The sequence below is a fragment of the Thalassophryne amazonica genome, chromosome 6, assembly GCF_902500255.1.
Source record: "Thalassophryne amazonica chromosome 6, fThaAma1.1, whole genome shotgun sequence".
NCBI lineage: Eukaryota > Metazoa > Chordata > Actinopteri > Batrachoidiformes > Batrachoididae > Thalassophryne > Thalassophryne amazonica.
In genome coordinates this window covers 937,453-952,524 of record NC_047108.1, presented here as the reverse complement: position 1 = coordinate 952,524, position 15,072 = coordinate 937,453, and the positions used below count along the sequence as shown (strand labels likewise).

The 15,072-nt window shown below is 42.4% G+C and overlaps 1 protein-coding gene across 1 annotated transcript in view; it reads left to right on the top strand.

Annotated features, from left to right (window-relative positions):
- Positions 1-15,072, top strand: part of LOC117513126 (1-phosphatidylinositol 4,5-bisphosphate phosphodiesterase eta-2-like) — a 667,318-nt gene that overhangs the window by 90,624 nt on the left and 561,622 nt on the right. Inside the window, exon 5 of the mRNA XM_034173461.1 lies at positions 7,384-7,554. Coding sequence (XP_034029352.1) covers positions 7,384-7,554 — 171 coding nt within the window. The remainder of the gene's footprint in view (positions 1-7,383; positions 7,555-15,072) is intronic.

The following is a 15,072-nucleotide window of genomic DNA, read 5'->3' as shown; positions in this document are numbered from 1 at the left end:
TCTGCCGGTGGAACAAAATTGGCTAAACATGCTGACATGACTTGAGAATAAATAGTTGGACTCTCTGCGTAACCCTGCGGTAATCTGGTAAATGTATATCGTTGTCCTTTAAGGGTAAAAGCAAACCAGAATTGACTATCTGGGTGTACTGGCACAGAGAAAAATGCATTACTTATGTCAATTACTGAGAAACTATTAGAATTTGGTCTCAGCGAATTTAACAAGGTGTGTGGATCTGGGACACATGGTGCTCTTTTAATCACAGCAGCATTTACTGCCTGCAGATCTTGAATCATTCTCCACCCCACTGAGGGCGGAGCCTTTTTTACAGGAAATATGGGTGTGTTACATGGTGAATCTGGACATGGCACTATTACTCCTGCTGTTAACAAATCCTCTATTACTGGCCTGATTCCTTCAATTGCATCAGGTTTCAATGGATACTGTCTTACACATGGTCTGTATTCTGTTTTTGGTCTTATAACTACAGGTTGTGCATTTTAATCAGTCCTACGTCTGAAGGACCTGTTGTCCACAATCCTGATGGTACCGAAGAGAGAAGATCATCCTCTTCAGGACTCAACTGAAACACTCAGGATTGTGAAGTGGACACATCAATGTGTGTTCCAGCTGTCAGCACCAATGGGACATTAACTGGCACTTTATACAATTTACTTGATGGACTGAACTCTGTTCGTGGTCCAACTCTGCTCCAATCAGTGGCTGACAAAGCTGTTATGACTGTCAGTCCCAATTCTTGCCATTCTGTCAAATATGGCTTACAAAGTGACACATGTAATGGCATACCTGTGAATCTCAATTTTAAAACATCTTCAGTGGCACCTGTTACTGTTATGACAGCTGTTGAGTTGCCATCATGAATCAAATCGGTCATTGTCAGCTTCACAGGTGAAATATTTTTCAATTTGTTTTCATACACTGGTGTTCCTGGCAATATGCCACTATGGACTCTAAATACACTCTCAAATCTGCATCTAAACTCTGTCCATGGTTCTCCTTCTTTCTGAGTTGTCCTGGTAATTTCAGTATAATTTATCTTTGGTCCTAACACACCTTTTGCTTGTGTAATCATAGCTTCCACTCTTGTTTTCAAGACTAGATCATCATGTGTCAGTGGTACGCCTTGTTGGTCTGCAGGATTCCAGTCTCCACGTACCTGACTCCATTTAGGGCCACATGCTTTCATCCACACCTGTTGGACTTCAGGTCCACTAAGGTGGTAAGAACTTCTAATGTTTTCTATATCCTCCATAAATCCCTCGATATCGACATGTGGCGATGGTATCATGTCGACTGCTGCTTTGATATCATCAGCATTCCATGTTCGATATACGAGCATGGTTGATCGCTGTCCTGCTGTTCCTGCACGAGGATTTGGTACTTCTATCATAGGATAGGCACCTCCCTGATCACTATGTTCCACCATGGGAGGGGCTGTAGGCACTTTCGCTTGACTGCGTGTTTGTGGTTTTTCTGGTTTTTCACTTTTTACCTTAGGTTTTACTGCCAAATCATACTGTGGTGGCGGTACATCGTCATCCTCTGGTAGAGGAGATAAAGGTGTTGTTGTCACCGACGATCCAGCCAGCGGTGGTTGTTGAGGGTGTTCTGGTTCTCTGTGCTGAATTATCACATCTTCTTCTGCCTTACCTACAGCTTTCTTTTTCCTTGCTTTCTCTAATCGTCGCTTCTCTGCTCCCTTCTGTCTGTTCTCTGCTTCTTCCTCCCAAAATGCCACTAAATCTGCCCCTACTTTCTGCATCTTTTTCTCATCACCTTTATGTTTCTGTTCTAACTCCTTCTTTAGCTTCTGTATACTGATCAGGTTCAGTCGTCCGTCAAAGTCATGTTTATTTATCCAGGTCTCCAATTTCTTTGTTGCTTTTGGATTTTTTTTGCTTCCATAAATTTCCAGTCGTCAGTTGATAAATTTTCCTTATTTTTAGACGTCTTACCCCCCATTTTTATTATCCCTTGTTATAATTTGGACTTCAGACGGGGGCACACCTAGGGTGTTCTAAATCTGAAGTTTTCACACTTTCTTTGGACGTGACAATTAATTTGCCGTCGTGTGGTTGATTCCTTTCACCTCCCCGTAGGAAGCGGAATCACTTGCCTCTGCTTCCACACGCACGGTTGTCACTAACGTTGTCCAAAGTATTACACTTTCACACAGTTATTTACACTTACACAAAACACTATTTACACATAGAAACACTTTTAATAATCGTACGCGTATTCTTAGCCCAGGGGAGCTCGCCCTCCCGTGAAATTTAACTAATGTCCTGCATTAGGGGACTCCGCCGTCCCTGCCAGATTTAACTGCTTTTTTACAGTGCACGTATTTCTACCCAGGATTTCCTTTACGTATTAAAACAGAGGAGTCCGTATCCTCCTTCCGGAATTTAACTACGGGCGTCCCTCGCAACCGTAGAGGAGTCCGCCCTCCTCGCGGATTTTAACTGCTTTGCATTAACAGACGATTCCACGCCATCGCTTACGGAGTTTAACTGTTTTATGTGATCACTTTTATCCCCTACCGGTACGCGTATATAAACAGAGGAGTCCGCACCCTCCTTACAGAGTTTAACTGCTTTGCATTAACAGACGATTCTGTATCATCGCTTGCGGAATTTAACTGTTTATGTGATCTGATCACCACTCACTCAGTACTGTTTACAAAGAAATTTTACTCACTGACTCGACCTCCTGTCTGTCTTCTTCGGGAAAATCTCGTCAACCAGACGATGCCAACGGTGGTCGACAATTGCAGACACGATCAATCGATCGGACCTTGACCAAGGATTTACGTCTGGACTTGACGACCTCCGCTGGACACCTCCGGTATTGTTGAGATCCCGGACGTAGCCCCCAGTCAATGTTGGGTATTTTCTCCTCCAAACATTCTTAAAACCTTTGATAAGACAAACAGAGTCAAGAAACACCAGTGAGACAGAAAGTCAAATTAATCACGCGCGGAGTGCAGCCAGGCTGTACACCAAGGCTACACTAAAGTCTGGCCTGTGCTCCCGCTCTTTTTATTAGAGAAGCCCTCATTACATCATAAAACTTGTCCCAAGGGTGGGGGAAGGATGACGCAAGACAAGTTTCTTCCCGTAACATAAACACATACGTCAATAAGCGCAGCTGTAAGGAAAAACAGTTTCTTTCTTTTACTCTTATCGTCAAAGGTCAGCACATCCCGTTCGCCTGTTGCAGTTATCAGCTGTTGTGCATCTGCCTGGAGTGTCCTGGTCTTCACACTAAGCATCACGTCACAACAGTCAAAACAACCTTCAGTTCTTTTACTCCCAGTCGTTAGCGGCTACGAAAACAAGTTGTATAATAATAATAATAAGTACATCCAGCTCTTCATTCCCAGTTCAGATTGACCCCAGCATGCTAAAACAAGGTTGAATAACACGTACATTCTCGGGGTTAAGTGCAAACAGCACAACACCGTTTTCATAAGAAAGAAGACGAAGGTACAAATGTTTAACAGTGATAACATATATATATATATATATATATAAAATCCTTAACAGGACACACCCACACGCACAACACTGACAGGGCACACATAAGTGAGGGAGGACAAGTCCACACACATCGGAAGCACGAGGACAACGTACACTCACACACACAGAAGACATAGAAAACCAAATATCATGTCACAAAACCAGACATGATGTACTGAAAACACAAACATAACCAGATGGGCAGACATACAGCAGTCTGTGTGTGTGAGCATGTGGAAGAAGGCGGCAGATCACGTGAGAATAAGTGAATTTCAGCATGAGTTGCTGAAGACTTGCAGGTTAGGTGAATTATTTATTTTTGGTCTCATGGTAGCAGGGCTGGTACTTTTTGGCTTATGTGCTGCACTGATCTACCGTAAAATTGGCAAGACGGCGGCATCAAGAACCATGGGCCCTCGCTTGTCCATCATGATTAACGAGGTTGGCAAGGTAGTGCATTCTCAGACTGTGTTGACTCTTGAACTCAGACGCAAATTGGATGAAACCTTGGAGCTGATGTGTGCCTTGCAGTTGAAGCTGAAGGTTTCGGAGGCCGGTGAATATTCTTAATTCATAATTGGGAATATTCTTAATTCATAATTGGGATTTGGCTGTTCAAGTGGAACTGCTAAAAGTGTTTTTCACTGCTCAGTTGCAACACTCCAGGCTTATCTAGCCTCAAGGACAAATTGCCCAATGTTTACCTCCAGAGGAATTTATTCAGGCCTTGGTGAGACTATTCGGCTCCATTCTTATCTCAACCCACAAAGACAAACTGACAGACTTAACACATGGACTGAAGCATGCTCCAGCTTTTCCATTTCACCTCCCTTCCTGCCCCCCAGCGGCAGGCCCCCATACTTCTCAAGCTGGCAGGCGGCGCGACTCCAGTTGCAGTGGCTACCAACACACTCACATTGCCTCAATTTGGAAAATGGACTGTTTCAAGTTTAGTGCACATATCCAATGTCAAATGTATATGTGTTGTCTTAATTCTGATGTGCGCCATTATTGCGGTAAAAAAGTAATAATTGTGGATTAATTGTTGTCTGTGGAATGTGAGTGTGGCAATCTCGTTGTTGTAATGACAATGATAATAAAGCTATCCATCCAATTGGAAACTTTGTCCAGGTCTCCCTTGATCTCAGTGGGACTAAGCTGGTTAAATAAAGGTTAAATAAACAAAATAAAACAAATGAATGGGTGAGTCTGAAGCTGAGAGTGACTATTCAGAAGTAGAAATGTGATATGAGATTTGCCTATTTTTGAGTCAGTGCTTCAGACTATGGCAGGAGGGTTAATCCAAAATGCCTTGAGTGTATTGATGAACGGTTCCACAGACATTCTGCTCGTGCTCAGAATGCGTGTACATGTGCTGGGACGTTGTTTGTGGAATGAGGATTTTCAGACAGATTCTGTTGGAAACAGGGCTACACTGTAAAAAGTGATGAGCTCAGTTAGTTACTACAACTTCTTTCTGTTACTTCCAGTTAATGAAATGAGTTGAGACTTCACCTTAACTTCATGAAGGTTGAAATGCCACTTCAGTGAAATGTAAATTTAAATGTCAACATACTAATGCAAGTTTAAAAAGGTAGCCGTCTTCTTGACATTGCGTTACTTGCAGCGAAGCAGAGAACCAATGAAGCAGCAGGTCTGAGCACTGCTTCGTTGCTTCAAGCTTCAAGCAGACCCGCTGCAGAAGCGGTTGATTACAGACCCTGCAGCGAGTCTGCAATCAACGTAGAGAAATGATCATCTTCCCGATAAACACCCTCAAAAACAACAGCCGCTCTGAACGACATTATTGGTTCTTCAGGAATCGTTTAACGAATTGTTAACCATAAAGGCTATTGATGTCGGTGGATCGAATCATGTCTTAACGATTCTTGAAAAGAACCGGTTATCGATACCCAACCCTAATCAAACATGTCTCTGCACACTTTTCCATTCAGCCTTCCTTCAGTTATATGAAGTTTGTCTGTCGTCTGCTGAGAAACAGCCCCACACCATGGTATTCCCACCTCCAGACGTCACTGTTGTTATGGTGTTTTTGCAGTGATGTGCAGTGGCGTTTGGCCTCCAAACATGGTGTGTATTGTGGCATCCAAAGAGTTCAGTTTTGGTCTCATCTGTCCAGACTGTATTCTCCCAGTATTTCACAGGCTTGTCTACATCTTGTGCAGCAAACGTCAAATGAGCTTCAACATGCTTTATCTTCAGCTGTGGAGTTTTGTGTGGCGAGCATGCACACAGGCCATGGCTGCTGAGTGCATTAGTGATTGTTTTCTTTGAAACAACTGTACCTGCTAATTCCAGGTCATTCTGAAGTGGTCCTTGGCTCTTGAACAAGTCTTCTGATAACTCCTTTCAGTCCTGTGTCAGTAATCTTGTGAGGAGCACCTGGTTGTGGCTGGTTTATGGTGAAAATGTTCATTCCACTTTCAGATTAGGGTCCCAACAGTGCTCACTGGAACACTCAGAAGTTTAGAAATCCTTCTGTAACCAGTGCCATCAGTACATTTAGCAACAGTAAGATTGTGAACATCTTGAGAGAGCTGTTTGCTTTTACTCATCATGAAGTGTTGCTTGTGTGATACCTTGGTAATGTGACACCGTTTTATAGGCCAGCAGTTGGGACTGAACTAGCTAACATTATTTATCTCTGACAAGGGGCAGGACTGCTTTCTAATTATTGATAGATTTCAGTTGGTGTTTTGGCTTTCCATGTCTTTTTTTACCTCACTTACTTTGTGTTAAATACTTTCCCCTGTCATTTCACATTATTACACATAACTTTATTTGTGGACATTTATTGTTTAATTTCTTTGTATGTGAGGACTACCTGGGCTGTTACTGACATCTGGTAAAAATTTCATGTCATTTGCACCTTTAGTAATTACTGAGAAAAATGTTGACATGTTGAGTACGTAATTTACCTGCTGTATAATACTTATGTATGTCCTTTTCATCAGGACCTTAGCCCTGTCATTCTCAACCACCTTTGATGGTGTCTCCCATCGGGACTTGGGGACTTCTAATCTGTATGCAGCACAGATGTTTCTCTGCATGATTCCCAACACTTGGTTGTGCCTCTGTGTACAGCGCTGTCCCATCTTGCATCTTGCATCCTGCTGCTATGTGCGGGACTGTCTCTGGAGCACATTTGCACAGCCTGTAACTTGTGTCCTGTTGGCTGTGGTGGACTCCTGCCTCAGTGGATGTGGTGCTGAGGACTTGTTCTTGTGCTGCCATGATCAGAGCCTCTGTGCTGTCCTTTTCTAGGGACTGGGAGGTCTTCTTGGTGTCAGCCACTTCCCCTATCTGTCCATGGTACATCCCACGGTGGGGCTTGGTCTTCCATGATATACGTGGGTCCCAGACCCCTGCAGCCTTCCTGGATTTTGTAATCTGTAACAGCGCTAGCAGTAACTGATCTTATTGGAGTGGGATGAAAATTGACCGGAGCAGGAAGGGATAATAAGTGGAACAGTCTGTGGTGGTTGTGAGTGGCAGAGGAGAGGGAGCGATACTGTTTCACTGCTCAAACTTTACTTATCAAAGTCAGACATAATGAAACCCACCTGCAGTCTGGTTTGACCGTTTACACCAAAACACATTTACAGAGCTGAATTTTACTGGCAGTCCCAACAAAGCCGCTTCCACTACTCAAGCATTTGCCTCAGCATCCTCACGTTAATTTAAATGTAAGCAGGAAATATTGGAAACTCTGAGCTACTCAGAATGAGCCAAATTAGAAAAATCCTGTTTGTCATTGGTTTTATTTAAAGTGTGTAGGATGAAAACGACAGCATGAAGCTTTTTTTGTGTTTCCATTCTGTAGGAGGCAGACACAGACGACAACCAGGGCACACTGGGCTTTGAGGAGTTCTGCTGCTTCTACAAGACCATGTCAACGCGGAGGGATCTGTACCTCCTTATGCTCACCTACAGCAACCACAAAGATCACCTCAGTGCAGATGACCTGAGCCGTTTCCTGGAGACTGAGCAGAAGGTACACACTGTGTCTTCATGGTTGGTATTTAAAGGGCATATCGTGAACCTTTAAAAAAAAAAAAAAAAAAAAAAAAAAGATGCCAGATTATGAATCAATGCTTCCAATTCTTTAACTTGTGAATTCTGATATTGCTGATAAAAATAAAATTAGCCATAAACTTTGCCTCTAAAAAAAATGCACACAGATTCAGAGCTATTTTTAGCCATGAAAGGTGCTGCCTAAAGGTCATGCCACCTGTGTTTAGTCATAGCCCACATCATGATTTTCTCCACTACACACAGTCAGTCTGGGCTGTTTTTTGTCTCCAAATGTGATATGGCTTTAATTTGGATTTTTATTTATTTTCATTTATATCGTGCCAAATCACAACAAAGTTGCTTCACACAAGTAAGATCATCTTTGAAGCAACTAATAACTTCCAAACCACAATACAATTTCAAACTCCATTTTCACATTTTAAGTCACTGAAAAACACAATTGAAATTTGAGTCTACATTTCTCATGTTTACTGTTTTCTAAATCTTAATCCTGTATAAAGTGTATATATGAAAGCAACTAACAACTAAAAACTATTTCAGCTCCCCACTTTGCAACACAAACTGACCACTGCTGCCACAAACTTCACTCACTGATCTCATCCGTAGGGCTGTCACGATTAGGAATTTCTGGACACATTTAACTGTCAGACAAATAATTCCGATTGACGAATATATTGTCTATTTTTTTCCCTTCTTTATATTCTACTATTGTAGTATAATTACACAACTCTGGAAGAATGTTTGGCTTCTGTGAGTGCAGAAACTGGGAATAGTGCAACATTTTTATTTTTATCTTCATTTTACATACAGTCCCAACTTTTCCTGATTTGTGGTTGTTTCTGTTGCATTTCTGAAATAGTTTCTCCTCATCAGTCACATTTTGTGCTTAAACACTACATTAAGCTCTAGATTGAACAAATAAATACCTTTGGAAAATAACAGCTGTTAAAGTTCAGAGTTCTCACCTGCTTTTTATGATCTGTGCATCTGAACATCACCACAGCTTCTTCACGTTCATTCATATATTCTCATTTTTAAAATATGTTTTTAAAGATATTTGACCGTTTATTTTATCTCATGATCTCATAAATTCAGTGTACGACGTACACATGGTGTGAACTGGACGGTAACGGCAGAATCACACTGGGAGAGAAAGTTCAGAGAGAAGTAAAGGCAGCTCCACGTTTTGGTTTTGTTTTTTTAACATGTTCACTCAGGTTAAAATCCTCTCTCTGCTCCGCGCTCGCTGCGCACTGATGGTTCTCAGGAGACTGTAATGTGTCTTACCTCCATTTAGGACTCTCCCTCACCCACCCCCTCCCTCGAAGTCTACAGCCTATTGACTCCGCGCGCACACACACAGACACACACCGGCCACTGTTTTAATCGGCCGTCTTATCCAAACGGCAGGACGGATCACTCCTCAGCCTCCGTGTTATTGTCCTGCCTTAAGACGAGAGCGAAACAGAGTGAGCGAGGCTGCACCACAATGACATCAGATTCTGAGTCATTTTATGCTTTGTGGATAAAATAAATAATTCACGGTAATCACGAATATGAAAAATAATTGCGATTGGCAAATATTGTAATAATTGTGACTGCCCTACTCATCCATGACATTACCTGCTGATGTGGTTGGTAGAGAAGGGAAAAAAAATGATTTGATTTCAAATCATATTATTGTATTTTGCAATCAACAAATGTCCACCTTCACCTCTTTGTAGCACATGGTGTACTCAGAAAAAACAAACACTGTACACGCCTCAGTAAGACTGAATAATAATGACATAAAAAGTGGCGTCTCTGATCCTGCTATGTTCACACACAGAGCCGTGTAGAATTATTGTTCCACTGTGTGGCGCTCCACAGAAAAAGAAACACTGGGACCGCTGGTAGCACTTAGCTTAGCATGGCGTGATGCGACACCGTGGCGCAGTCCACAAACATGGCTGTTCCACGCTTTTGGGAGGGAAAACACAGTTGAAGAATTTTCTCCTGGCCACAGGAAAGGAAGGGTTAAAATCCATGTATTGAAGAGCCATCACACACTGTGCTGGGCTCTGCTTGTGCTCTTTGTTTGAGATGCACTATTAAAAACAAAAAAACCCCAACTCTTTTCTGCCTCAAAATATTATCTTTGGGCAACACTAATCATGTGGCTACATCCTTGCAAAATACGCATTTTAAGTATTTTGACCTATTCACCGTCAAAGTCCACAAAAAGCACTGATTTGTACAATAACACTACCTCTAACCTTAGTGACATGAAATTTGAGGTTCCACAGGGCTTTTCTCACTTTATATAGCACCCCTTGGGCACATATTTTGGCATTTTGGGAATACCTTTCACTGCTATGCTGATGATACTCAGTTATACATGCCGATAACTGCTGGTAATCTCATCCACATAAAATCCTACGAAAATGGCAAATTAACAATGACAGCTCAGTGCACATGATCTGTCACATTAAAAACACAGAGAGCGCCGCCAGGACAGGTATATAAATAATAACTACAATAACTACATACACAATTACATAACAGATAACTAAAATGAATTACCACATAACACAGAAACAGAGAGTGACACCGGGCACTGAATGGACAGGGGGGCATGTCTACCAACAGCAGCTGCTGTTACTATTTCTGCTGCTGGATGTCCCAGTTGGGGGATACATACCGTGTTTTGAAGGAAAGGACATGAACTTACAACTGTCCTCCATGAGGCGCTTGTCTCTGTCTGCTGTCCTCACATGGAATGACATAAAACATCTTTCGCCTTTGGGCCGGGCTGCACACTGCGCACCTCGGCAGGCTGCGGGCCGGCCCAACACGCGTGTCCATACATCGTCTAATTTCTCTTTTTTGAAAACATATGTTTATCTCCTTGTTGATTTTAAGCATGTCATGCTCCTGTTATACAGTGAGGAAAATAAGTATTTGAACATCCTGCGATTTTGCAAGTTCTCCCACTTAGAAATCATGGAGGGGTCTGAAATTTTCATCTTAGGTGCATCTCCACTGTGAGAGACATAATCGAAAAAAAAAATAAATCTGGAAATCACTATGTGTGATTTTTTTAAATTTATTTTTGTTACTACTGCAAATAAGTATTTGAACACCTGTGAAAATCAGTGTTAATATTTGGTACAGTAGCCTTTGTTTGCAATTACAGAGGTCAAACGTTTCCTGTAGTTTTTCACCAGGTTTGCACGCACTGCAGCAGGGATTTTGGTCCACTCCTCCATACAGATCTTCTCTAGATTGTTCAGGTTTGGAGTTTCAGCTCCCTCCAAAGATTTTCTATTGAGTTCAGGTCTGTAGACTGGCCAGGCCCACTCCAGGACCTTGAAATGCTTCTTACGGAGCCCCTCCTTAGTTGCCCTGGCTGTGTGTTTGGGGTCATTGTCATGCTGAAAGACCCAGCCATGACCCATCTTCAGTGCTCTTACTGAGGGAAGGAGGTTGTTTGCCAAAATCTCGCAATACATGACCCCATCCATCCTCCCTTCAATACGGTGCAGTCGTCCTGTCCCCTTTGCAGAAGAGCACCCCCAGAGTATGATGTTTCCACCCCCATGCTTCACGGTTGGGATGGTTTTCTTGGGGTTGTTCTCATCCTCTAAACATGTTGATTCCAAAAAGCTCTATTCTGGTCTCATCTGACCACATGACCTTCTCCCATGCCTCCTCTGGATCATCCAGATGGTCACTGGTGAACTTCAAACGGGCCTGGACATGTGCTGGCTTGAGCAGGGGGACCTTGCTGCCCTGCAGGATTTTAAACCATGACAGCATCATGTGTTACTAATGTAATCTTTGTGACTGGTCCCAGCTCTCTTCAGGTCATTGACCAGGTCCTCCTGTGTAGTTCTGAGCTTTCTCAGAATCATCCTTACCCCACAAAGTGAGATCTTGCATGAAATCCCAGACCGAGGGAGATTGACAGTCATCTTGTGTTTCTTCCACTTTCTAATAAATAATCATAACAGTTGTTGTCTTCTACCAAGCTGCTTGCCTGTTGTCCTGTAGTCCATCCCAGCCTTGTGCAGCTCTACAGTTTTGTCCCTGGTGTCCTTAGACAGCTCTTTGGTCTTGGCTATGATGGACAGGTTGGAGTGTGATTGATTGAGTGTGTGAACAGGTGTATTTTATACAGGTAACAAGTTCAAACAGGTGCAATTAATACAGGTAAAGAGTGCAGAATAAGAGGGCTTCTTAAAGAAAAATTAACAGGTCTGTGAGAGACAGAATTGTTGCTGGTTGGTAGGGGTTCAAATACTTATTTGCAGCAGTAACATACAAATAAATGATTAAAAAATCATACATTGTAATTTCCGGATTTTTTTTTTATTTTTTTAGATTGTCTCTCACAGTGGACATGCACCTAAATTCAGACCCCTCCATAATTTCTAAGTGGGAGAACTTGCAAAATCAAAGGGTGTTCAAATACTTATTTTCCTCACTGTAAGACAGTGATTGTAGCGGAGTGGTAAAGTTTCCGTTTAATTAGAGCTTTTGTAAATTGCAGATTCGAATCCCGCAAGTGGAATTTACTTTTTAACCAGTGTTATATAACAGCCGAGTGGATCCTTGTCATTTGATTGGTACTTTGTGTGTCACATTACATGGATTAATTTGTCCCACTTGTGTTGCTTTGCATTTAGAGTGCATGTTTGGCTCCATACATTTGGTACCATTGCACTCTGCGCACACACACACACACACACACACACACACACACACACACACACACACACACACACACACACACACCATGCGTGCACACACACACACAAAACCCACTGTGCTGTAAGCCATCTGGAGGCTGTTTGCAGGAAGTTAGAATGAAAAGCTGACCTAATTTCTGAAGTGATTTGCTGCACTGAGGAGTATAGTCTTTTTTTGTAGTGCACACGCGGGACAACACCACAAGTGAGACAACAATTTGATTGAGTTAAGCTAACTCTGCTAGTTTTTGTAAAACACACACACACACACACACACACACAAAAAAAATCCACTCCGCTGTAAGCCGTCTGGAGGCATGAAGAGCTGTTCAGATAAAAAGCTGATGTGATTTTTGGCTGGACTGAAGAACTACACAGTCTTTTTTTATGGAAGTCCAAAGTCAGTGCACAGCATCATGAACTACATGTCACAATTTGGACCTCAGCAGCAGTAGAACACCAACATCTAAGTCCCTTTTCTGTTGTTTATGAATTAATAAAATATCAAATGACAGGGATCTATTTTAGCCGTTATATAAAACAAATAATGAATGTTTTTCCATTCTTTCAATGGAACAAATATTTAATTTGGTGACCGCAGGGTTCTGTATTGGGTCCCCTTTTATTTATTATTTATATCAACTCAGTGATTTTCACTAATTATACACCAGTAGAGATTCCATCCATCCACTCACCTGGTGGAGTGGGTAGTTGCAAAAAAAACCTGCACGCTGTCAGTGCTTTCTGGAATGAGTGGAAGACCTCTGCTGTACAACATGACATACATGAAACAAGAGCAATCAGAGATTTCTGATGTCCGCCAATCCAGATCTAGATGACTTCAAAATTTCAGTGGATTCTTTCATGCCCTAATATCTATCTGTGGTGCAAATTTTGTGAGAATTTATGAAGTAGTATAAAGTGAAATCTTGATCCAGAATATGGATAACCTCCAAAATTTAATGGAGTCTCCCATGGCCTAATGTGTATCTGTGGTGAAAATTTTGTCAAAATCCGTGCAGTAGTTTTGACATAATCCTGCTAACAGACAGACATACAAATAAATAACAGCAGGTCAACAGCAATCAGAGACTTCTGACATCTGCCAATCTGGACCCGGATCACCTCCTAAATTCAGTAGAGTCTTCTATGCCCTAATGTCTGTCTCTGGTGCAAATTTGGTGAGAATCCGTGAAGTAGTTTTGACGTAATCCTTAAACCTATAAAGTGAAACTTGATCCAGAAGCCGGATCCAGATCCAGATCACTTACAAAAATCAGTGGAGTCTTCCATGCCCTAATATCTATCTGTGGTGCAAATTAGGTGAGAATCCGTGAAGTAGTTTTGATGTAATCTTGCTAACAGACAGACAAATAGACAAATAAATAAATCAACACCAATGATTTTATTATGTCCTTGGCGGACGCATAAAAATATGGAAGCCAGAATGATGGGTTGTATCAATTACTGATACAGTCCATTGTGTAACACAATTAAACACAAGTAAATGATCACTTTTACTGCCACTTTTTCCAGACATCAGAGAATGAACATGAATATTTCCAAATCACTGAATATGTCTTGAACTTCAAAATACAAACTGCAGTGCATTTGGAAAGTCTTGACCGCGCTTCACTTTTTCTACATTTTATGTTAGAGAGGAATGGTGGAGCGCTGACAGTGACAGTGACCATCGGGTTCTTTGTCACCTCCCTGACTAAGGCCCTTCTTCTTTGCTCAGTTTAGACGGGCGGCCAGCTCTAGGAAGAGTCCTGGTGGATCCAAACTTCTTCCATTTACGGATGATGGAGGCCACTGTGTTCATTGGGACCTTCAAAGCAGCACCGTGTACCCTTCCTCAGATTTGTGCCTTGAGACATTCCTGATCTCAGAGGTCTACAGATAATTTCTTTGACTTCATGCTTGGTTTGTGCTCTGACATCTCAAGGATGATCAGTGGAAACACGATGCACCTGAGCTCAGTTTTGAGCTTCATAGTAAATGCTGTGTATATAATAATAATGATAATAATAATTTTTGATGCCTGGGAGACGTGGCGGGTCGCATGCTTTGCGTCATTCTCTGTGGACAGTGTCGAGGATTTATTTATATTTGGTTTCATTGTAGGAGGGCTGGTACTTATTGGCTTATGTGCTGCCCTGACCTACTGGAAAATTGGCAAGACGGCTGCCACCAGAACCATGACCCCTCACCTGTCCGTCATGATTAATGAGTAGGGCAAGTTGATACATTCTCAGAGTGCGTTAACCCTTGAACTCAGAGACATAATGGATAACATCTCGGGGCAAATGCACACCTTGCAAAGGAAGATGTTGAAGACCAGGGAATATTCATAATTTGGTTCTGGTTGTTCATGTGAAGCTGTAAAGGTGTTTTTCACTGCTCAACCATAAACATGGCAGCCTCTGAAGAACAAAACGCCCTGTTGTTTTCCTCCAGAAGAATTTCTATGGCTTTGGTGAACATTTGGCTGCCTCCTTATCTTCTCTAACTCCAGTACATGCAGACAGAAACTGACTCACACATGGACAGAGACTGAAAGCATGCTCCATCTCCTCACTACACCCCCTCCTGTCCCCGTCCACCACCCCATCCCGGCCCCCACTCATGCCACTCCTGTCCCCCTCCGGGGGCTGTGCAGTTTTAGCTGCTGTAGGTCCCCATCCCCCCCAAGCTGGCGGCGACGCGACATGTTGCTGCGGCTACCACATACTCACATCGCCTCA